At 39.8% G+C, this 26,269-nt stretch overlaps 1 protein-coding gene across 7 annotated transcripts in view; it reads right to left on the bottom strand.

The window, feature by feature from the left end:
* Positions 1-331: 331 nt before the first annotated feature.
* The window catches only part of ASNS (asparagine synthetase (glutamine-hydrolyzing)), a 56,611-nt gene continuing 30,673 nt past the window's right edge, over positions 332-26,269 (bottom strand). The window contains exons 1-14 of one of the 7 annotated variants that reach the window (XM_009453235.5): positions 20,552-24,541; positions 19,917-20,197; positions 17,991-18,026; positions 17,121-17,392; positions 12,463-12,700; positions 7,407-7,592; positions 7,048-7,149; positions 6,472-6,599; positions 4,876-5,002; positions 3,539-3,645; positions 2,767-2,867; positions 1,488-1,569; positions 1,243-1,398; positions 332-673 (exon numbers count right to left, since the gene is read on the bottom strand). In XM_009453235.5, coding sequence (XP_009451510.1) covers positions 464-673; positions 1,243-1,398; positions 1,488-1,569; positions 2,767-2,867; positions 3,539-3,645; positions 4,876-5,002; positions 6,472-6,599; positions 7,048-7,149; positions 7,407-7,592; positions 12,463-12,700; positions 17,121-17,369 — 1,686 coding nt within the window. In that variant the 5' untranslated portion in view covers positions 17,370-17,392; positions 17,991-18,026; positions 19,917-20,197; positions 20,552-24,541 and the 3' untranslated portion in view covers positions 332-463. 7 annotated transcript variants of the gene reach the window in all.

The following is a 26,269-nucleotide window of genomic DNA, read 5'->3' on the forward strand; positions in this document are numbered from 1 at the left end:
TACTATCTTGCAAAATAGAGCTGTGATGAACTCCTACAGAAGATTCAAGTCTGAGTCTGCCTAGGCAGCTGTTAGGAATGTAGGCAGAACAAAAATAGTGTAGTCCTTTGATGACGTCCCTAAGATGAGGCAAGGACTGGAAGGAAGCCACACGGGCACAAGATGCAAATGTCATCTAAAGCAGCTCTGCCAGGAGAGGGCTGTGAGTTCTTGCAGACATCTGATAATTTTCCCTTTTCCTAGCTTACCCTCCACTTTACTGTGATACAGCAAAACATTTCTAGTTACCTCTTATGAAGAGACTGTATGAACATAAATGACTACAGCAATGTTTTAGATTTAGGACTTTTATTTTTTTCACACCCAAGTTAGCCTGAGTTGACTCTCATTGTTCCCCTATCTACCCATAGTCCCCATACAACAGGAAGAAATATTTGCTTTCACATTACAGCATAAAGACCACCTAAGCTTTGACAGCTGACTTGTAGTGGGTCAGTGTGCGGGCAGAAGGGTCAGTGGCATTGATCCACTTGGGCATCCAGTAATGGCTCAGCCAGTCAGCCCGGCCTGGGTAATGGCGTTCAAAGACTTGACGGTAGTAATATCCTTCTTTGGTTTTAGGAGTATTGAAGGGAAATTTCTGGGCTGCATTTGCCATCATTGCATCATCAACCTGTAAGAATAAGCATATAAGAGCAAAACGGTTTAAAATGGCAGGAAATACTTGTGTTTAGTCTCATTTCATGAAACAGAAAATGTTAAGACGTGACTGTAACTTGTATGAGACCCTTTGAATCACCCATCACTTAGAAAATGCTAAAGTATTCATAATATGGATAGCTGCAGTGCCTTTTAAAGAACACTCATATGCATATTTTTAATACTTGGTGGCTCTGTTTTAGTCATTTGTGCCTAACAAGATCTGGCACCCAGCAGGTGCCCAAAAATCTGATAAATGAAGATCAGTGATGATTAGTAGTAAGTCTCCTCTCTCTTTCGATTCTAGATGCCACTTTATAATCCTTCATGCTACTTAATTCTTACGTAATTCTTACAAAAGAGATAATTGTTTACAGAAACTCTGAATCTCTCTGATAGGGACATCCTAACAGAGAGATATCTGATGTATGTATCATTCAAACTAAATACATGTATCATTCAAACTAAATACAAAATGAACAGCAATGACAGCTCTGCATCCAAACTGTCTTATTCCTGAAAATGTTTTTAAAGACATTATACCTGATGTTCAACGTATTCCTGTAAAATCTTAAACCAGGAATTCTTAACTGAAGTTATTCCATCACTGAAGGCTTCTTTTGGTCGCCAGAGAATCTCTTTGGGTATCAGATTGGAATCCTCAAACGTCTCTCTCAGGAGATGTTTTTCTATCCCATTCTGACATGACAAGAAAAGGAGCATCAGGTAAAAATTACAAATATAATCTGATGGCAATGGACAGTTTTACCTTGAGTTGATTTACCTACCTTTGGAATTCTCATTTCTGGTGGCAGAGACAAGTAATAGGAAGAAAATCGATGATCTAGAAATGGGACTCTCAGTTCAAGACTTAAAGGAGAAAAGAAGAAAATCTAAATTAAAATGGGTATTTAGTGCCTGCCAGGTTAGGTTCTGATTCAGTTTCCCATCAATTCAACCAGATCTTAAGAAATGTTAAGGTCATACAGTCACATACAAGCCTCCTAATGACTGCCCTACGCTAATGAATAGATACAAAAAATAAATCTTCATTTAAAATAATACATATATCATGTCATCTAGGGAGTAAAACTAACTGAGACTATTACTTTTACTTTCCCTTCTAGGAATAGTTAAATGCATATTTCAAAAAGCAGAAAAAGTTACAAAACATGAGTGACCCAATCATTAAGAAAATACCTTGCCTAGACCTAACTCAGTGTTTTCTAGGTGAGACCATCTCTTCTAACAATTGTGATGACAACACAGTATTTTTTTGCCACTGATTAACAATTCACATACAATATGCGATATAAACCAGTGTCCCACTATATTACATCAAATTCCATATCACCGGTTTCCTGAAGCCTACTGACTCTAGTTAGGACAAGCAGAGAGGATAATGACCAGATTCAGTTCATTCCTCAAACCCATATTTAATTATATCCTGATCTAGGTGTGATTCAGCTGAGGCAACTAAGACATTTAATGTCAGTTGTTTATCCTGTACAGTAAAAGTCTTCAGTTCTTCAACATATCTTTAGACAATTAGAATGATAACCAAAGAAACCTGGTTCTTTATAATGTAATCAAACCCCTTGTATCTTCACTACTCTATTCCCTCAGGGTCACTACAGCACCACATGGGCATGGTGGGCACTCACTACTTGTCACATGATGTTTACGATCTTTACTTCTCTTTAAAACACTTAACAGTAGCTGCTGTAGCAGCCTTGCCTCTTCCATCTTGGTTGTTCAGATGTGAGCAGAATGTTGTTACCCTTTAAAGGTGAAAACTCCACCTCAAACAACCTATGGAAGAAGACTTCTCTCCATATACCACAACACCACTTTGAAATGTGGCCTAATCCTTTTGGGACAAAGTTAAGAAACAGCTTCATTTTCTCTATAAAAGTCACACTTTGTAACATATAGCCAACTATATGTAACATATAGCCAATCAGCTATTGATTTTTATTTTCTCAGGGTATTGAGCTTTTTGTTTTGTTTTGTTTTGTTTTTGGTGTTTTTTTGTTTTTGTTTTACAATAGCCTCTAAAAATATTACCCATGGGCAGCAGTAGTTCGATCTGCGCGGAGAACATCAAACAAATAGAGTTCCCTCAGAAGCCTCTCACTCTCCTCCTCGGCTTTTTCAGGAGAAGGAGCCTATTTCACAAACAAAAACACCAAGAGTTTTGCTTTTGGCACACAAAGCAGTTTTTCTTTCTCCCTCTCCAATCCTAAAGGTGGATAAGACAAAAAGTTAAACAAATTTAGGGAAGGGAGTAAATAACTGAACGGGGGTAGTAAGCAATGCTTCACAAAACATGCCTTCCTTCCTACCAAACTGCTAATATTAGAATAAAATGAACACACTGGGCAACAGTCATAATTCTATAGGATGCTAAGAAATGGCAGAAAGGGGATTCTCAAGCGTAAGTAGTTTTATTTATTTATTTTTAACTTTTTTTTTTTTTTTAGAGACAGGGTCTTACTCTGTCAACCAGGCAGGAGTGCAGTGGTGCAATCACAGCTCACTGCAGCCTCAATCTCCTGGGTTCAGGTGATCCTCCCACCTCAGCCTCCTCAGCAGCTGGGGGTATGAGCATGAGCCCTCATACCCAGCTGTAACTAGTTTTAAAGAATAAAAATTATCTGACACATTAAAATTTCTTTCTTCCCCAAGAGATAGAAAGCAAACACTATCAGATTCCCTTTTGTAACCTCACAAGATACTCAAAAATATCACTGTCATACTGAAAGATGATAGAAAATAGTCAAACAATTCATACTTTTCTTAATATAGCATGAATATCCCTCCACTTCAGAGTGGTTACCTTGTGAAAATATATGTAACCCTGCGTAAGTTCATCTGATCCTTCTCCAGAGAAGATCACCACGCTATCTGTGTTCTTCCGAATATACTTGGAAATTAAATACATACCTTAAATGAGAGAGAGAAATTAACTTTAATGTCAACATAACCTTCCACCAAAAATGCCTTTGATTTGATTTTTGGAAATAATTGAAAGCTTTACTACTATACTGGACTTCATATTAATATAAAGTAGTTTCCACAATAATGACCTTGTATTTACAAGCCATTTATATGTACTTAATCCAAAAGTACTACTGTAAAATAAAATAACCTGGAACCATTCTGTCATTTTCTAAACAGGTTTTAAAATTCTAATGTTTTTAGACCAAGAATGTCCACCTCAAAACTTTGCTAAGCTGAACAATGACTCAAATACCTAAAAATCATGCCTTTCATAGTGGTATTATGACACAAAAATAAGAATAACCGTTTTGGTGGTTTAGTGTTAATTTTGATGGGTATTTTCCCCCTGCCACTCCCCATTTACCAGATTTCACATAAAGCTGGGGAGACTATATAAGTTATTAAACTTGCCTCCTTGGTCCTGCACCACATCTCTCTAAACCAGTGTTTCTTCTCAACCTTGTTTTTATTATCACCTCAGCTAGAGAGCCTTTTTAGACATTTATTTTCCTAACCTCACCCCAGCCCCATGAAATTCCAATACCAGAGCTATCCTGTCTATCTGCTTATTTATTGTGATGTTTTGGAGGGCCATAAACCATTGTAATACCTAAGATATTTTTGCCTTCCAAGGCAAGTCTCTCAAGGGAGGCAGTAGCATATAAAGGCTTAATAACACTGGATCAGTCTGATTTGGGGTATACTTCCAATCTCAGTAGATACATTATCTACAAGATAAAATTAGTATTGTTTGCAGAGCAATGATAGCTAGTGACTGGTAAGTTGTGTGATGGAATATATCTAAAATGACTATTTCTTATCAAAAATGCATTACCAAATAGACCTATTTCCTCACTGTATATAGACTGTAGCCCAAGAAACTATAAGAGAAATGGGAGGTAGAGGGCAGAAAATATGTATCTGCTCCCTGGGGAAACACCAACAGTGACACCAACAATGTGGTGGTTGAACTACGTATTTATTGTTCCCTTCACTCCAAAAGAGATTCAGAGAATTCTTAAGTGGTCTTAAATAATCAGTAACATAGGGATTTAATTTGCATTCATCCTTAAATAACATTTTTAAACTATGGCTTGAAATAATTTTTTTAAACCTTACATTTTTTTCAGTATTAAAAAAAGCTTTTTATTTAATAATATCATAATACCTTACCTACTGAAGCACGAACTGTTGTAATGTCATAAGTTTCCAAGGAAAATATGACTTCATCCAGAGCCTGAATGCCTTCCTCAGAGTTAAAAAGGACTTCATAATGTTCACTTCCAATATGATCTGCCACCTTATTATATAAAGAAATACCCATTTACTTGTTAAAGAAAATAACTTCCCTTGAAAATCAGACATGATGGGAGTTCACAAAGCTTTATGAATTAACAATGGTGAAAACTAAACAAGGGAAAAAAAGAAAAATGACTTTACAGCCCACCACATACAAGCCCCATCCAGCACTGTTTCCTCACCTGCTTCAACTCCACCACCAGGAAGTAAGTCTCCCCTCAGCTCCTCTGGTGCCAAGGCTTCAACCATTCTCCCAGTTGGCACCTCCCTCTCTACCTATTTTACCTAACCCACCTCATCTCTCTCTAGTCCAACATGGTCCCACGCTAAGCTTGGTCTTTTTTGGTCCTTCTTAAATGCCTAATTTTATATCCAGGATGTTATTCTTATATAGAACGGCCCTTCCCCTCATTCTGCTTTCCTTGGCTATTTTGGATTCTCTCGGCATTGACTACCTTGCACTGAGACTGCTCTCTAGCTTTTTCTCATCCATGCTATGAAAGTCCTCCATAGTGGGAACTAGGTCTCCCGCTCACTGAATACAGACAAGCTGCCCTCTGCCCACAGTATTCTAAATACAGTAATTTCAAAAATAATAATAACAGCTAACACTCATTAAGTACTTACTACATGCTAAGTTCTACCCTACTTACTTTACATGAATTATATCATTTCACCTTAAAATTTCCCCATAGCAGACACTATTATTTTTGTTACATAAATGAGTAGAGCCAGGATTTCAAACCACAAGTCAGGTTCCAAAGTCTGCAGTCTTAGCCATGATACCATGCCTTTACGTTTAAAAAAAAAAAAACAAAAAAAAAAACGAACAAACAAAAAACCCGTTTTTTTAATTTTTCAAGATGGGGTCTTGCTACGTTGCCCAGCCTGGACTTGAACTCCTGAGCTCAGACCTCCCACCACAGCCTCCCAAGTATCTGGGACTATAGGTGTGTGCCACTGCACCTGACTTATGCCTTTACTTTCTTTTTTTTTTGAGACAAGGTCTCGCTCTGTCACCCAGGCTCCCATAAGGCTAAGACTACAGGCATGCGTCACCAAGCCTGGCTAGTTTTTGTATTTTTTTGTAGAGATGGAGTTTCATTATGTTGCTCAGGCTGGTTTCAAACTCCTGACCTCAGGTAATCTACCTCCCTCAGCCTCGTAAAGTGCTGGGATTACAGGTGTAGGCCACCATGCCCAGACACCTTTACTTTCAAAAGAGCATACTTATCATCATAGGGTCTTTGTGAGAATCGCATGGGTCATAACAGATAAAAGTACACAGAGGACAGTGTACAACACAGTGCATATCCAACAGCCATTTCATTCTATTTTAATACAATCAATTTAAAACAATTGACCCAGTCAATACAGCAGCAGTAGAATCACCCATTATTGACTCCATTTTCATTCTAATAACAAGTCTACTCTAACTACACTACACAAGGGACAGAGACAGCACCTTACCTTTCTGGCAGCCAGTAAATCGGGGCTGTCTTCCATGCCAATTGCAAATGTCTGGAGAGGATACTGTACTTGGGCTTCTTTCAGCTGCTTCAACAGAGTGGCAGCAACCAAGCTGGAGTCCAAGCCCCCTACATGCAAAAGAGGAAGTGGAAGTGTCCTAGTTATGTGCCTTGCATAAGACAGGGACAGAAGATGTATATTCCTGATAAACACCAAGATCATAGTTTTACTATTTAAAATCCGCCAAGTTTTATAAACTGAAATCAACTTCAACAAGAGAAAAATATATAAACTGTGATAATAGTAGTATTTGAATTGGTTAAAAATCACTACACAGAATTCTAAAGAACATTCACTGACTCACTCTTAACACCAATAACATAGCTATAGTGTAACTCAAGTTGGAGTATGACTATGACTATTAAATACAGCTTATAAAAAATCATTTCCATCCTATAATGAAGGAAAGAGTAAATCATACAGTAAATATTTTATAGTAAAAACCAAAGGGATGGCTACAAATCATTTCAATTAAACACACATGAAATATAATTAGGTTTTTTTAATTGACTTCACCTGATAAAAGGCAGCCAATCCTTCTGTCTGTCATCAAACGTTTCTTTACAGCATTATTAAAAAGGATCCTGAGGTTGTTCTTCACAGTTTCTATCTCAAAACCTATAAACACAGCAGTAAATCAAACAGCTCCAGAAAATCTTGGGCTGGATTAGTTATTGAAATGAAATACACAATCATCAACATCTATCATGATGGTATTTACTCAATGGTGGAGTGTGCCAAATCTTAATGTGTTCCCTCCAAACAAAATAGGAAGTAGGTCTTGAAACTAAAATCATTCAAATGATGGGAGAATACAACTTAAAATTTTTTTCCCTTGGAGAAGGATGGGGAATAGGTGGGTGGGTGTCTGCTACCTGGAAAGAGTTTCTCCACATTGTCATAGAGGGCATGCAGGGGTTCATCCCGACAGTGATGATATTTAACCATTTCCACGGATGCAACTTTGCCATTTGGCTTTAAATCCAAAACTTCATAGTGTCCAGGAAGAAAAGGCTCCACTTTTAAAAAGGGAGTTGCGGAGTGCTTCAATGTAACAAGACCTGGAAATTCACAATGATACCTTTATTCAAATTAGGTAACCCTTCCCAATAACTTTCACGATTAGTTAACATCATCTACATTCCTATTTTCCCTTTTTAATACAAACACATACCCATTAAATAAGCAAAATAGGAAAAAAATTTTTCTATTTTCCTAAGCCCTACCATCTACTTACCTGAGAGATAATAATGGCACAGGGATATACTGCCAAATTACACTAACTTTTCGTAATTCAAAGAAATAGAAAAATCTCCAGTGTTCAATTTCTTCTTCTTAGATTTCTAATCAAGAAAACCTATTTTCTATACTAAAGCAAATACACAAAAGGAAAAGACACACTTATGAAGCAAAGGGATGAACTGGAGTCCTAATGTTATGATAGGCTGGGAGTCATTTATTTGTCATCACTGAGGTATTTTCAGAACACAGCCATGGTTCCCAGACCTTTAACAAGTACAGTGATCCACTTTTAGCTACTTTAAAGTCAGATAAGAAGACACCTATCCCTTAACTAGTTGTTATACACTATATGTGAATAAAACCATATAACTTAAATTTCCTCAATAAATTCTCACAGACAGTACAGTACCCAACCTCACATCACCATGATCTTTGATACAAACATCAATGTTTTATTGTAGATCGTAACGGACTATCTACATTGGAATACTCGTGATTTACAATTTGAGATATTCTACCCAGCCAGTAACCTGTGTAGCACTGAATTCAAATACCAGAAAAAGGACCCAGATTCCCTCACCAGCCAGCAGAGCTCAAGTGAGCTACACAACCCGGATAGGGAATGGGGAGTAATTAAAAGGTTTTAAGCAGGCAATACTATAATCAGATGAGTTTTTGACAGGTTATTCTAAAAGCAGTGAGAAAAGAAAATTGTTGCAGTATTCCAGATGAGATAATTTGGTCTGGAAAAGGACAGTGTCAAGGATATAGAAAAGAACAATCAAGGAATTTCAGAGGGTAAGTTCCATATCAAGTGATCATCAGGCTCAAAGAAGGCCCAGGGGAGCAGGAGGCTGCTTTTCCCCAGTGTTCTCTTTACCAGGCTTTCCCAGCAGTCCTGGCAACTGACATATATATATGCTTGTTCTTTGCCATCTGATCACACTAGAAATGCCTGAAAATAAGCCAGTTCCAGTATTAGTACAAACACTGTGACTAGTGTCCTAAGGACCCCTTTGATTGATCTCATTATCCCTGCTTCAGCCAATATTAAATCTGAAAATTAAGTGAGAAAGAATTTAAAGAATGGCAAAAAGAGGCAGGGAGAGAGATATTAGGATGTTACTGCTGTATAGGTAAGGGATAAAAAATAAATGTCTTCCTCAAGTTTACCATCAAAAAGTGCTGTACATGATTTGCAAGTATTTTCTTCCAACTTGTGGGCTGTCTTTTCACTTTCTTGATGGTGTCCTTTGATGTGCAAAAATGTTTAATTTTGATGAAGTCCAATTCATTGATTTTTATTATTGTTGCTGGTCTCATATTTAAGAAAGCTTTGCCAAATCCAGGGTCATGACAATTTACTTCTATGTTTGCTTCTCAGGATTTTATAGTTTTAGCCCTTACATTTAAGTGGATTAGTTCAAAACTGATTCATTTGATCCTTTTTTTTTTTTTTTTTTTTTTTTTGAGACGAGCCTCGCTCTGTCACTGACGCTGGAGTGCAGTTGCGCGATCTCGGCTTACCGCAAGCTCCGTCTCCTGGGTTCATGCCATTCTCCTGCCTCAGCCTCCTGAGTAGCTGGGACTACAGGCGCCCGCCACCATGCCCGGCTAATTTTTAGTAGAGACGGGGTTTCACTGTGTTAGCCAGGATGGTCTCGATCTCCTGACCTCGTGATCCACCCGCCTCGGCCTCCCAAAGTGCTGGGATTACAGGCATAAGCCATCGCGCCTGGCCTGATCCATTTTTCTGTATCCATAATTTTTGTATACGATGTTGGGTAAAGATTCAACTCCAGGTTTTGCATATGGTTACATATCTGGTTGCCCCTGTGCCAGTTTTCAAACTTCTTTCCCCACTGAATAATCTTGGCACCCTTGTCAAAAATAAGTTGATTATATATGTGTGGGTTCATTTCTGACTCTCAATTCTATCCCACTCGTCTATACATCTATCCTTCTGTCAGTATTATATTGTCCTTATTACCATTGTCTTGTAGTAAGTTTTAAAATCAGTTAAGTTTGAGGTCTCCTACTTTGTTCCTCATTTTCAAAAGATTGTTTTGGCTATTCTTAGTCTCCTGCAATTCCATATGAATTTGAGAGTCAGCTTGTAGATTTCACAAAGAACTCATCTGGGATTCTGATAGGGATCAAGTTAAATCTGTAAATCAGTTTAGGGAGGACTGCCATCTTAACAATGTTAAGCCTTCAAATCATGATCATGGGATACTTTTCCATTTATTTAGATCTCCTCTCATTTCTTTCAACAACGTTTTATAGTTTTCAGAGTACAAGTTTTACACTTCTTAAATTTATTTCTAAGTATTTTATTCTTTTTGATGCTATTATAAATGAAGTTGCTTTCTTAATTTCATTTTGATTGCTCATTTTAAGTATGTAGTATTCAGTTAAAGTGTGTCAAATACCATTGATTTTTGTATATTCATCTTGTATCCTGCAACCCTGATGAACAGAAGGGATTTGTATCTAGAATACATAAGGAGCTATTACAATTCAGTAATAAAAAGACAAAATAACTCAATTAGAAATGGGTAATTCAAGAATGGATAAACAAACTGCATTGCATGCAAACAAATGGAATATTATTCAGCAAGCACACCAACATGGCACATGTATACATATGTAACAAACCTGCACGTTATGCACATGTACCCTAGAACTTAAAGTATAATAATAATAATAATAAATGAGCTATCAAGCCATGAAAAAACACAGAAGAACTATAAATGTATACTGCTAGGTGAAAGAAGCCAGTCTGAAAAAGCTACATACTATATGATTACAACTATTATACGACATTCTGGGAAAGGCAAAGTGAGAGAGAAAGCAAAAAGATCAGTAATGACTAGGGGGTTAGGAGGAAGAGGACGGGAGGAATGAATAAGTGGAGCATAGGAGATTTTTAGGGCAATGAAACTGTTCTACATAATACTGTAATGGTGGGTACATGGCATTAAACATTTGTCAAATCGAAAAATCTATAAAACACAAAGAGTGAACCCTTATGTAAACTATGAACTTCAGTTAATATATAAGTATCAGTTCATCAAATCTAATAAATGTAGCACAGTAATGCAAGATGCTAAGAGTGGGGAAAACTGGGCAGGGGCACTGTAGGGGGAGCATATGTGAACTCTCTGCACTTTCCTCTCAATTTTTTCTAAAACTGCTCAAAAAAAAATGAAGTCTATTATGTTTTTAAAATAAAATGATCCCTAAAAGGAAAAAAAATGGCAAAGGATCTGAACAAATATTTCTCCAAAGAAGATATACAAATGGCCAATAAGCATAAGATAAGATGCTGGACATCACTGTCAACAGGAAAATACAAATCAAAATCACAATGAGATACCACTTCACATACACTAGAATGGCTAGAATTAAAGTCACACACTGTTTGTGAAGATGTGGAGAAACAGAAATTTTAATACACTGCTGGAGTGAATAAAAAATGATGCAGCCTTTTCAAAAATTAGTCTGGCAGTTCTTCAACTGAACATAGTTATCATGTGTCCCAGCAATTCTACTCCTAGATATACACCCAAGAGAAATGTCCACACAAAAACTTGTACACCAATGTTTATAGCAGTATTATTCATAATAGCCAAAAGGGGTAAATAATGTCCTAAATGTCCATCAACTGACAAGCGAATAAACAAAATGCAGTGTATCCATGTAATGGAATATCATTTGGCCATAAGAAGTAAGTACTGATACATGCTACGGCATAAACAAATCTTGAAAGCACTATACCAAGTGAAAGAATCCAGTCACAAAAGCCCATATGATATATAATCCCATTCATATGAAACATACAGAATAGGGAATCCAGAGGCAGAAAGACTGGTGATTGCCGGGGCTACAACTGCAGGGGTGCAGCTGATGGATATGGAGAGATGGAATTCAAAGCTAAAGGGCACAGGAGGCAGGGTGTTGTGGTGCATGCCTATACTCCTAGCTACTAGGGAGGCTGAGGTGGGAGAATCACTTGAGCCCAGGAGTTCAAGGCTGCACTAAGCTATGATCAAACCACCGCACTCCAGCCTGGGCTGGGCGACTGAGCAAGACCCCATCTCTTAAACAAACAAACAAACAAAAACCTAGTTGATCCTGCCAGCAAAAACTAAGGTAAAGGGCATAGGATTTGATTTGGTTTTTTTTGAGGTGGAAAAACAATCCTAAAACTGATTGGAGTGTTGGTTACCAACATCTGTGAATATACTAAAAACCACTGAACTATATACTTCAAGTGGGTGAATTACATGGTATGTGAATTATCAATAAAGCTGTTTCAGAAATCCTAACACTTGCTGTGCTATAACGGCAGCAAAGTACCACAATGCAATAATTGCAGAGTCAACCCTACGATTATAGTATGACACAGGAAAACTTAAAACTGCACTTAAGATCAAGCTAGATGTAGAGCATATTAGCACAGCAAAGAATAAACGACTGCACTAAAGAATCATCCTTCAAGGATTACAGAATTTAAGTGCTGAAAAGGAGAGTACAACTCCTCTGTTTTTTTAAAAAAAGATAAAGACTCATAACTTAGTCACTTGTAAAATTCTGGATTGCTCTCTAAGAGATTTTCAAATATAATTTAAAAGAAAACATACAACCAAGACAATAATGAAAATCTATAGAAAAATTTATTATTACCTTTAGCTTCTGAACATACAGCCAAAAATCCATCTTCTGTCATTGCTTTAAACAAAGGTCTGACTCCATATGTATCTCTACCCAGGAACACTTTCTTATTGGCAGTATCCAGTAAAACAAATGCAAACACACCATCCAACATACAAATTGTTTGCTCAATTCCTCCTTTGTCATAAAGATGAAGGATTATCTCACCATCCACTTTGGTCTGGTATTCAAATTCAAAATGCTGTTGCATCTTAGGAAGCGAAAGCAAAACCAAAATGTTAGACTCCTTGTACATTCACTAATAATTTTTTATTGCAAAGATGCTTCAGTATTTCTGAGCTCTATAATCCTTTCATGCACTTTGGTGATTTAGGAGAATCACAGCATTATTAAACTAGGGTTCGCTTCAACTCATATTCTGCAAATTCTGTTCAACATAAAGCTGAACCCATGAAAATTTTAGTTGCAGTCTGATAAACAGAACATAATGGGAATGTGCCAGAACAGTAACCTGTGGAGGGATGGAAATGTATATTATATACATACCATATATGTAATACATACATATATTTATATATATACAGATTGAGTATCCCTTATCTGAAATGTTTGGAACCAGAAGTGTTTTGTGTTTTGGACTTTGGAATATTTGCATATATGTGAGATATCTTGGGCATGAGACCCAAGTCTAAACATGAACTTCATTTATGTTTCATATATGTTATACACAAAACCTAAAGGTAATTTTATATAATATTTCAAATAATTTTGTGCATGAAACAAAGTTTGCATACATGGAACCATCAGAAAGCAAAGGGGTCACTATCTCAGCTACCATGTGGAAAATCTGTGGCTGTTTGACATCATTGACCATCATTCCTGACTCTGAATTTATTATGCTGCTGATGAGCAATCATTTTCATATGCTTATAAAATATGACATACCATTAATACAGTAAGAAAGTAATAAGTAGCATAGTAGAATCACCAGAATACCTGCATCAGCTGTTAAACAGCTGTACAAACAATGGCAGGCTTTCAGACTCCACCTACAATGCTGCGTTTTGATTAAAAGGTTACTATACACTGTATTTTTTTTTCCTTTTTCAGGTGAGAAGAAATATCAGAAGCAGCTGAGCAACTAGGAAGCGGGTCCTCTGAGATTGAAGAGGCATTCGGCCAGATGACTTTTAAATGTTTCTCCAGAGTCATCTGCTTCATTAACAATGGCTTTTGTCTTGGAAGGCTCTCTTTGATTTTATAAACTGACATGACCTCTTGTTCTGTTATGAATGCAGGTAGCTCTAGTCCTTCAATATCTCTATCACGCATTTTCACCATGTCATCTATACCTTTATACTACAGTCCAGTTTCTCCTACAGCTTGACTTTCTGTGTTATAAGTGTTTCTACTTTTCCTTATCACTGCTGCTCATAGAAATATCTACAGGTCTTTTTGACATTTTCAGTATCTTAACACCACAGAGCAGAAAATAAGCAAAAATACACAATGGATAATGCACATAAGTCCCATCTGTGGGGATCCTGCCAATGGCATATCCAGCTTGAACATGTGCCATTCTATTACCCTTTGTGGGCGTGCTTGCATGGGGAAATCTGGGCATGTGTAGAAAAGTTATACTGCAGCTGAAGCGGGCTGAGAGGGTCTTTTTTCCCTCGGGAATGCCAAATAAACTGCGTGTTTTACATCTGCATTTTGACTGTGACATCAAAATGCACATGTAATGTCATGTCAGTGCTCAAAAAGTTTCAGATTTTGGAGCATTTCAAATTTCAGATTTTCAGATTAGGGATGCTCAACCTCTAAATTTAAGTTAAGATAATAGGTTGCCTGGTTGCCATGACACTAAAAAACGTGTCTTCTGCAACTATAAACTTTTGGTTTGAGAAGATAGTATTGGCTAAGAAGTTCCTCCAATTCAGCTTCAAAGTCCTAGCTATAAAAATGTAAAGCAAAGGGACAAACATCATTTGGCATCATTCCCTGAAAAATAAATGGCTCCATCACAATAACAGATACATGATCCAAAACAAAGCTGCTGGTCCCCAGGGGTGGATGACAATGCCCAGTGCTTCCACCACTGCAGTAGCATTAAAGCTACTCCTTACTGATAGATAAAATGACGGTGGCGCTTTATTAGTCTGCATTCCCCAAAAGAACAGCAAAGGGACTGTCTGCCACTGCATGCAGAGTAAGAAGGTTTGATTAGGCTACTCCCCAATTCTGACACTCTCCACCATCGACGGCAAACTATGAGCCATTAATGGCAAACTATGAGGATGAAAAGTCCTTGATGTATTCCTCTTTCTTCTTTGTACTCGGGTTTTTGGCTGACATTAAAGAAGAGGTTTAAATCAGGTGGAAATCCTAGATAAGCTTAAAACATGCTTTCAAATTTCAAAAAGTAAACCTATTATGTATGCGCATGACCCATAAATATGCTTCACACTCCATCCAGCTCACTCCATAATTTGTGAATCTTTTGTCTATAAGTCCTCACTGAACTGTCCAAAAATGGGCTTTGCCTCCAGTGGCTACAAAGTCACTACCTGGTCACCCCTCTCTGCTCTATCAGGGATGATCTGTAACTAGCAGGTGGGGGCCTGTAAACAGTCTTCTGCTGACTCTTCTGGGCTGAACTGCCTGAAGGGTTAGTGACCATAAAGCATTCGGTGATATTAGTAAGCAACAGCTTCCCAAATCTACCTTGCCCACCTCTTTGGCCTAAACTTTGCAGGTAATTTATTTAAAAAGGAGAAGGGTCCTTTGGGTAACGGATGTATTACTTCCTACTCTCCTAAAACCAAACTCCAATGCTGCACCTTATATAAAAGCCCTCAAATCTTGCCTCCTGATGTCATGCTGTCATTTGACTTGGCTGCAGGCCCCTGATACTCCCCTGCAGGGAGAGGGCCTGCTCTTTGCCCCAGCCTTTACCCCATTCCTCCTTTCTTTCATTCAGTCTCCTTCTACTCCCAGTACACCTCTGGCTGTATTTTATTGTAGTGGTAAACTTTATTTTTACCAAAAAGGAGGTGTGGGGGGGATTTCTGAATACTTTATATAAGCCTAAAGTATACATTCTGCTCATTAGACAGACTGCTAGCTGCCCCAACTACATAAACTTAGATGCTTGGTAGAAGCAATGGAACAAACTTCTCTACTTTTACAAATATAACATTTGGCTAATTTAGAATAGAAATTAATTATTTTCAAAATATTTAACTTCTTGTAACTTTTTAATAAAAGAAACAACACTGTTCAAGTGAAACAGGGCACTTCCTATTTCATTTAAGGGGAAGGCCAAGCTGATAATGCCATAATACCACCTAGCGTTCTCATGTATATGACATTATTTGACTTAGAAAAAATTTTTAATACACTCTTCTTCTACCTCCCACTAGCAGGAAATTCCATTCTTGCCTTTCCTTTTCACCATTTCATCTCTAATCACCTAGAAAAATGATGTCTGGTGCATAGTAGACCCTTAATAAAGGAATAAAGAAATGTGTAAAAGGAATTTCCTGAATAACTATTTTAAAACTTTTTAAATGAGAAGACTATTATTAAGAGTCTTCCTATGAGCAGGCAACAAACAATGACAAAAGCTATTGTTCACAGATAAAAATGTCCAAAATGTGATTAGGATATAAATCTCTATCAATGCATGACAGGTATCTATCAAGAAGTCTCAAAAAATACCAAGAAACATACCAACCAAATGCATGAACCTTGAATGAAATCTGGCTCAAAACAAACAAAAATCAGCTATAAAGATATTCTTGGTAGCACTTTGAGAGGTCAAGGTGGGCAGATTACCTGAGCTCAGGAGTTCCAGACCACCCTGGGCAACATGGTGAAACCCTGTCTTTACTAAAATACAAAAAATTAGCCGGGCATGGTGGCAGGTGCCTGTAGTCCCAGCTACTTGGGAGGCTGAGGCAGGAGAATTGCTTGAACCTGGGAGGCAGAGGCTGCAGTAAGCCAAGATCTCACCACTGCACTCCAGCCTGGGTGACAGGGTGAGACTCTGTCTCAAAATAAATAAATAAATAAAAATAAATAAAAATATTCTTGGGACACTTAGGGAAATTTCATTTAAGTATTAACTGGATATTAGGTGGTATTATGGACTCTTAGGTTTAATAATGGCATTGATATTATGTAGAAGAATGTCCTTATTCTTAGGAGACAAATGCTTATATATTTAGGAGTGTCATAATATCTGCACTGTACTCTCAAATGATTCAGCAAAAAAATGTGTGTGTGTGTGTGTGTGTGTGTGTAGAAAGAAAAATCAAGCAACTATGGCAAAACATTAATGACTATTTAATCTAGGTGCTCGTTGTTCTGTTCTTTACTGTATGTTAGGAATTTTTTCAAAATGAAAAGCTGGGGAGAAGGAGAAAAAATTCTAAGAGTCAATGAAACTGAACTGTAATCCCCATTTTTATCACTTTTTTTGTGACCAAGTCATTTCACTCACCTTTTTATTCATCAGTTCCCTATTTACGTACTTAGAGCAAATGAGATAACGAACATAGAGTGCTTTGCAAAGGAAAAAGCATGATACAGAATATGTAACATCATCGTAACCAACAAACTCTGAAGTTTAATCGCATCCAGACATCTGGTTTCTTTCTCCTCACCTTCTTATGGTTGTAGATTTCACCATTGTAACAGAGCCACAAATACGGATATTTCTTCACTCGGATTGGCTGCATTCCAAACAGCGGGTCAACTACCGCCAGCCGGTGAAATCCAAAGCAGCAGTTGGTGTATCCATTGACATTCTCAAAACGGAATGCATCTGGACCTCTGTGTGCAATCTTCATAGCACTCAGACACTGAACAGAAAGGCAGTCATCACTGCCAAACAGCGCCCAAATGCCACACATGGTGCAATGAAGCTATAAGCTTTCTATGGAGAGAAAAGCAGACAAATCAAAAATATTCAATATCCAATCCAACTCTGCATTAAATCTTGATTCCGGAGACGTGCATAAACCACTTCAAAGACTAAAATTTAAACCATCTTTTCTATCGCGATTTCCCATTAGGTTGGCAGGCACATGGGAGTAGAGAATGATTTAATTTACTTACAGGTATTCGGAAAAGATAGTGACCTCTACATTCAACCAGCTACAGCAGCTTAGCACCTAGCCAAAGTCTGCATCTCTCCCACCTTAGGATTTAGTGGTTGGCTAGAGCTGACAGCATCCATGCCACATCTGTCTCTGCATTCTAAGTTTGCTTCCAAGATACACATACAAATGCAGGCTGGCTCCAACCTAGCCAGAGATCCTAGCCCCACTCTCACCATCCCAAAATCCCTCAAAGATCCAACAGACTTTCCAGATTACTAGAGTCTCCTCTCAGGTTCCCTTGACAGTTAAATGCCCTCTTTATCTGAACTAGCTGCAGGTACCATATAATGGGTACAACAGAAAATCACACTGCTGTAAGTGTAAAAGATACGCAGCTCTTTCAAGCATTTCACTATATTACATCTAGGTTACCTTCAAGTGATTTATTCAGATGTGATTGAAGAAAATCTAAAGGGAAAAAAAAATTTAATTTGATATCAGATATCCTGGCTTTATAACAAATAAAACATTTCAAGTTAATAGAAGATACAAAATATTCACTATCAAAATGTCCTAACTGACAAAAATGTTCTCAAATATTTCTGTCTCAAAGTTGCATTGTTCAGTAAGGAAGCAAAGTAGGTGGGACATATATAGCAACAACATCCCTAATAAAAAACTTGGCTCATCCCTATAAGCCCGGAAGCAAATAAATCACCCTTACATACGTTAATTACTTTCCAATTTCAAATTCTCAACTGTGAAATAAAGGGCTGTTTTATTTGGCTGCTGCCAGCTCAAAATGACACATTGCACCATGTGTGGCATTTGGGCCCTGTTTGGCAGTGATGACTGCCTTTCTGTTCAGTGTCTGAGTGCTATGAAGATTGTACACAGAGGTCCAGATACATTCCGTTTTGAGAATGTCAATGGATACACCAAAAACAAGATGTTTTAATTAAAACATCTCTAACTTGAAATATAACTATTTTGGTGTTTTTTTTTTTAAAAAACTGCGAATTGCAGCAAATGCCCAAATAATTTGGGATAAACACCCTAAGGAAAAAATATACATTCAAGTTGCATAAGTCACTTTGAGCAATTCTTTGATGATATTTCATTTATATCTAAAAGAACCAAAGGTTTAGCTGGCTTTTCCGGAAAACCAGAACCAAATAACATATGGTTAGAATGAAAATCATCTCAAGCAATTTGGAAATGAAGTACCACATGTCCTATGCTGTCTCTTCCATGCACTTGACCAAATAGCCCAAATAGCCTATAACAAATTATTTGAGATTTACTGGAAAAATTCCATAAGATTTAAATGAGATGACTACTAATAAGCCATCTGCCTTTGACTCTATATCAATTTAAAACGGGTTAGGAAAGTGCTTTGAAAATCAAGTATGGTCATCAGGGAATCAGTTACCTAAGTCTTCTTAACGCTGCTTAGTGAACCCCTGTATTAATCCTGCTATAATAAATACATTCTAACCACTAAACTGGAGGGGAAAAAGGGAGAACAAAGAGGCATGTAAAGTACACTTATTTTTTCTAGTAGGAAAAAGCCAATTATTATTTTTATTGGAATCAGTCTTATAGGAGGGCAAAGTTCCTACTGCCGCTACCTGTTCTCAATATTTTTCTTATTTCTTCCTAAACTTCTAGAGCAGTGCTGTCCAATAAATACGTATGTAAGCCACATATGTAATTTTAAATATACTAGTAGCCCCATTAAAAGAAAAAGGTGAAATTAATTTTAAATAAACTTAACTCAGTATGTCCCAAATAGTAACATTTTAACATATATGTAATCAATATAAAAAATTATCGAGCAGATATTTTACACTGTTCTTCCTACTCCAACGACAAAATCCAGTGTATTTAACACAATACATCTCAGTTAGGACTAGCCAGCACTTCAAGTGCTCAACAGTTACAGGTGGCTAGCGCCTACCGAACTGGACATGGCAGTTTCAGTGCATTTAATTTCTATTCCACTTAGTGCTACTTACAACTTCACCCTCTCCCTTTACTTTTATATTAAGATCTCAGTAAGTAACCAACTACAGACAGGTTCAAGCCCTACTTTACCTCTAATTACTCTTACAGCAATGTTATGAATCATGATTTAAAATTTAAAAAAAAAAACTGCTGTTAAATTATTAGTCAAGCGCCCAGGGCAATGGACAGTAAAGAAATAATGTAGGCCACGGGCCGAGATGAAAACTGTCCTTTTTATTTAAAGCTATAACAATCATCTGAAGCCAGCCCTGCAAAATGACAGCCATTGAAAAAGGCATGCTAGTTCTTTTGCCTTTTTCTGTACTTGGTCGCCTGTGTCCCTAAACAGACCTCTTCTCGGCAGGGTTTGCTCAGCAAGTCACTTGCTGAGTCTTGCAGTCTACAGAGACGGGTGGGGACTGGTGGGGATGGCGGGGTGAGAGGGGAGGAGGAGGGTGAGCGGTCCAGGTGAGGAGGGGGGCAGTTGAAGGTGAAAGCAGACACCGAGACGGTGATAAGGCCGCAGTCTCTTCTTCCTAGATCAGGACCACGCGACACCTGACTGCGCCCTGGCCACGAGCACGATCCGACCCGTCCGCCGCAGGGACCCGGACCGCGAAAATGTCCACAGGCTTCGACGCCACAAAATAAAAAAAAGTACACATATAACATTTACAGGGGCTCAGACCGCCGCTGCCTCCTCTCCGGAGCGGTCCGGCCTGCCGGCCGCGGTTCCCTCTCGATGCTTCAGGGAACCAGGACAGAAAGGTCCTTCCGCTAGCTGCCAGGTGCGTAACAATCGCTAGGCGTCCGCCCCGCCCTCCCTACCGCAGGAGCCGCAGCATCAGCAGGCGCCCCCGAACCGCGTCTGCCGGGTGCCAGGCTGAAGACCGCATCCTCCACCCCTTCCTTCCGGAGCAGCCCCAGGGCACGCGAGGAGGATGCTGGCGCGGGGCGCAGGGCACGGGGCGCAGGACCCGGCTCACCTGGGCGTAAGCAGGTCAGGGTGATGTGGCAGGCTGAGGCCAGGGATGTGGACAACTTGACGGGCGGCGAGGCTGCTGGCGCTTATACCGACCTGGCTCCTGTAACGCGTGCGGGAAGTTTCATCATGCCTGCGAGGACCAACCAGCGCGCACAGGGGCGGGGCCGCGGGGTGTCCGGGGCGGAGCAGGACTAAGTGGGGCGGCGGGAGGGCGCAAGGAGGAGCTCTTTTGTTTCCAGCGCCTTGCGTCTCAGTGCGCCTGTTTAAGGATAGCCTCAGAGCTCCGCCCAGGCTACCTGCTGTTCTGACAATTAGGGAGGCTTCTGAACTTGGTTTGTTCTTCGGGAAATCATCACCGTTTTTTTGTTGCACTACCGTCTGATTTATTATGCAGTGCAGAGAAAAGCTTGTCCTAAGAAACTGATGCGTGAGGCCTAAAATGTCCTTATAAGATCTATTAATAAATCGGGGCCAGGAGCGGTGGCTCACGCCTGTAATCCCAACACTTTGGGAAGCCAAGGCAAGAGGATCACTTGAAACCGGGAGTTCAAGACCAGCCTGGGAAACACAGCGAGATCACATCTCTATAAAAATTGGTGGCACACCATGGTAGTCCCAGCAACTCAGGAGGGTGAGGCAGAAGGATAGTTTGAGCCCAGGAGTTTGAGGCTGAGGTGAGCTCAACTCCAGCCTGGGCGACAAAGGGAGACCCCCATCTCTAAAACAATAAAATCTAAATCTAATTGATACATGAAGCCAAAATACATCAGTGGTCCTTAAACATTTTAAGTACAAAGATTCCTTTTAGAATCTCAAAAAGGATTTTGTCAACTTGCCTCCACAAGATGATTATGTGCTTTTAAGTCTCTTTGATGAAGAAAAGACATCACGATTTAAAAAAAGTATCATAACACTCTTAAATCGTATTTTACTAATTACATCAGCACCGAAATAAATTGAGAAATAGTAAAATTATATGTGCACGACCTACTATGATCAGACTACAGTCAATGCTTGGAGAACATGCAGGTTTGATATCCCCATACAACGCATTCCTGACTAAATCAAAAACGCCAACAATTTAAAATCCCTAAGAACAGAAGATGGAGTAGTCGCTTAGTAGTTACAGGCAAGAGCAAAGATGAGAGATGACTTGTTCTAAGGTTCATTCTTGCTGGAAAGTTTTCAGTATCAAACAGACTTTGCTGTATCCTAATTGACGTACTTTAAACCTGAGAGCAATGTGGGAAAGTAGGTCTTCTATCTACATTTTACAAATGAAAAAATAAGACTCAGAAAAGTTGAGGGATTTATCCAAACACAGCTTCACAACAGTAGAGAATTGAGTCATAATCTGTGTAAACCCAGAGCCCATTTCCTGTAGCATCTTGCCTATGTAGCGAAAGACAGGTTCCCCTGCTTGGTATGTTACCTAGTGTGCTTCGTTGTGCTGTGTATCTCCTGCTTGTCCGTCCAGAGCTCTACCCTTCTCCACCTCACTTTCTATCCTGGCTCCCTTGCTCTCCTCTTTCAGGGAGAGTGTGCAAAGGCAGACATTTCGAGGAGATGCAAAAGGTGAAATTAAAATTGCTAATGAAGTTTTGGCACCATTGTCATTGATAACATCTTATCAGGAGACAGGGTTTTGAGATCAATCGGTCTGACCAAAGTTTATTAGGTGGGAATTTTCTCTTCCTAATAAGCCTGGGAGTGCTATGGGAGACTGGAGTTTATTTCACCTCTGCAATCTCGACCATAAGAGACAGGTACGCCCCGGGGGGCGAGTTCAGAGACCTACCCCTAGGTGCGCATTCTCTTTCTCAGGGACGTTCCATGCTGAGAAAAGGAATTCAGCGATATTTCTCCCATTTGCTTTTGAAAGAAGAGAAATATGGTTCTGTTCTGCCCGGCTCACCGGCGGTCAGAGTTTAAGGTTATCTCTCTTATTCCCTGAACAATTGCTGTTATCCTGTTCTTTTTTCAGGGTGCCCACATTTCATATTGCTCAAACACACATGCTGTACAATTTGTGTACTTAACGCAATTATTACAGGTCCTGAGATGATATACATCCTTCTCGGCTGACAGGATTAAGAGATTAAAGTAATGACAGGCATAGGAAATCACAAGGGTATTGATTGGGGAAGTGATAAGTGTCCATGAAATCTTTACAATTTATGTTTAGAGATTGCGGTAAAGGCAGGCATAAGAAATTACAAAAGTATTAATTTGGGGAACTAATAAATGTCCATAAAATCTTCATAATCCACGTTCCTCTGTCATGGCTTCAGCTGGTCCCTCCGTTTGGGGTCCCTGACTTCCCGCAACACAGCACAGTGACTGGCACAAAAGAGTTGCTCAATAAATACATCAGGATGAATAGATAAATACACGGATAGGCACTTTGAACTACAGATGAGCTTAAATACTTTGTGTTTTTCTTAGTCAAACATGTGCAATTAAGCATGTGATAAATGTTATGCTGACCACACCTGTGTCTTGCCTGATGTTCTTTGCAATCACTAAATGAAGTCAATTGTGCCTGTTTTTACAGTTCTATTTTCAACCTAATGATCTGTTTATTTTAACTTCTGGCTGTTGGCTTTGTTTGGGTTTGTTAGCCTGACAAAGTGGTAGATATTGGTATTTGCTCTTTTGTTTAAATGTCACGAACTTTAAAAATGCCTTTGCTTTTGGGAAGAAACCCTAGTTAGGACACCCTAGCGGTCAGGATGATTTGGGTTCTGGTGCAGTAACAACAATCCCCAAATCTCAGTGGCTTCATGCAGTGAGGTATTTGTTTGTTTTTGAGACAGGGTCTCACTCTGTCACCCAGACTAGAGTGCAGTGGTGCAATCTCAGCTCACTGCAACCTCTGCCTCCCAGGCTCAAGTGATTCTCCTGCCTCCTGAGTAGCTGGGATTACAGGCCCATGCCACCACTGTCTGGCTAATTTTTGTACTTAGTAGAGACAGGATTTCACCATGTTAGCCAGGCTGGTCTTGAACTCCTGACCTCAAATGATCCACCCGCCTTGGCCTCCCAAAGTTCTGGGATGACAGGCATGAGCCACCATGCCTGGCCACAGTGAGGCTTATTCTTGGTCACGTTGCATGTCTGGGCTGTGTTAGGGCATTGTGTGGTGGTCTGTTCATTGTGTTCACTCAGGGATCCAGGCTGACAAAAGCCCCATCTCTGCATGTGTCCTTGATCACCCTTCAGGGGAAAGGGAATGTGGTGGATCATAGAGCCTCTTAACACTTCCACCTGGAGGTGACTCAAGTTGCTGCTGCTGCTCATGGTTCATTGGACAAAACGGATCACAGAGTCATGGGCAACTTCTCTGTGCCTGGAAGGGGAAACAAATTTGAATAGCCACATTGATTTTCCCTAGTTATTACACAGAAGGCCTCATTTAAACACAGTTACTTATTTGTGTTTTGAAGCTAATTGTAGTCCAACAACCTTCACAGAAGATATGTGCTCTTCCAAGCTATTATTAGGCACAATTTTTTTTTTTTTTTTGAGACAGAGTCTTACTCTCTTGCCCAGGCTGGAGTGCAGTGGCATGATCATGGATCGCTGCAACTTCTGCCTCCTGGGTTCAAGTGATTTTCATTCATCAGCCTCCCAAAATGCTGGGATTACAGAAACCCACCACCACGCCTGGCTAAGTTTTGTATTTTTAGTAGAGATGGGGTTTCACCATGTTGGCCTGGTTGGTCTGGAACTCCTGACCTCAGGTGATCCACCTGCCTCGGCCTCCCAAAGTGCTGAGATGACAGGCATGAGCCGCCGCGCCCGGCCTTGAGTATGATTTTTGATTTGGAAGGTCAGAGTTAGGGTTTTAGTCTGAGGACTGTATGATGTGAAGGTGAAAAGCAGAGCTTGGCTGTGAGTTTGCTGGTATTCCTGTGCTGCTTCTACAGCTCTTTGGCTGTGTGACCGTCACCTTTGGCAAGTTCCTTTACCTTTCTATGTGTTGGTTTCCTCATCAATAAAATGGAAAAAATAATCATAATCATAATAGCTATTGGTGTTGGGATAGCCCAGTGGTTGACACATAAGGACTCAAACATAGTTTTTTTTTTTTTTTTTTGAGACGGAGTCTTGCTCTGTTGCCAGGCTGGAGTGCAGTGGTGCAATCTCGGCTCACCGCAACCTCTGCCTCCTGGGTTCAATCGATTCTCCTGCCTCAGCCTCCCGAGTAGCTGGGATTACAGGCGCCTGCTACAACTCCCAGTTAATTTTTGTATTTTTAGTAGAGACGGGGTTTCACCATGTTGTCCAGGATGCTCTCGATCTCTTGACCTCATGATCCACCCACCTCAGCCTCCCAAAGTGCTGGGATTACAGGCATGAACCACCGTGCCCAGCTCAAAAATACTATTATTAATTTTGGGGGGCAGTTACTATATTTTGTGAAAATCAGAGTTTAGTACCTTGTAACACTGAGTTGGGATCTATCCCTGAAGGAACAGGCTTCTAAAGAGGAAGGCATCGAGAGAGGGGCAAAATTTTAGTGGATGCTGTAATGACTTTAGGTATATGGACCTGGGGCTGAGTTCTAGCTGGGGCCACCAGGTAGCAAGGTGGACTTTGCTAAATTCTATCACTTTCCTGGGCCTCAGACTCACTTGTTACAAATGGGGTTAAAGCATCCCTCTTTCAGGGCTAAGATAAAGATGATTAAGTAAGAGGGAATGAAAGCAACTTCCATCAATGGTCAAAAGTATTCGTTTAACTTCTTTTTTTTTTTTTTTTTTTTTTGAGATGGAGTCTCTCTCTGTTGCCCAGGTTGGAGTGCAGTGGCATGGTCCCGGGTCACTGCAACCTCCACCTCCTGGGTTCAAGTGATTCCCCTGCCTCAGCCTCCTGAGTAGCTGGGACTACAGGTGCGTGCCACCACGCCTGGCTAATTTTTGTATTTTTAGTAGAGACGGGGTTTTACCATGTTGGCCAGGATGGTCTCGATCTCCTGACATTGTGATCCACCCATCTTAGCCTCCCAAAGTGTTGGGATTACAGGCATGAGCCACCATGCCTGGCCCATTTAACTTCTATATTACTTTCCTGTTGGTGGATTTACCAGTGCAAACTGAGCAGCTTAAAACACCATCCAGTTATTATCTGTTTCCATGAGCCAAGGGTCTGGGCAGGGTTTAACTGGGTCTTCTATTCAGGGTCACAATACTGCAACCAGAGTGTCAGCTGGGGTCTCATCAGATGCTCAGTGTCCTCTTCCAAGCTTATTCAGTTTGTGGACTGAATTCAATTTCTTGCAATTGTTGAACGAAGGCCCTCAGCTCCTAGAGCTGCCACCTCCAAAGACAGTTAACAGCATGGCCATTTGTGTCTCCTTGGAGGCTAAGGGTTGAATCTCTGAAACTTCACCTTTAAAAGACTCACCTGATTAGGTCTGGCCCACCTAAGATCATCCTGCTTTGGATGAACTCAAAGTCAGCTGAGCAAATGTGCTTAACAAAGCAAGTGTGACCATAATCACATTTGCAAAATTCCTTCCCCTTGGCCAAATCACAAGCTCTGCACACACTCAAGAAGAGATGATACAGGGAGCAGATATAAGGGAGTGGTTCTCTTGGGGGCTGTCCTAGAATTCTGCCCATTACAACTTCCTTTCTCAAGGAACAGCAGGCCTGGGGAGAGATGATCACGGATGAGAGCAGCCCACAGGTTGTGAGCGCCAGGTGCTGGCGTA

This window comes from Pan troglodytes, chromosome 6 (assembly GCF_028858775.2).
Source record: "Pan troglodytes isolate AG18354 chromosome 6, NHGRI_mPanTro3-v2.0_pri, whole genome shotgun sequence".
NCBI lineage: Eukaryota > Metazoa > Chordata > Mammalia > Primates > Hominidae > Pan > Pan troglodytes.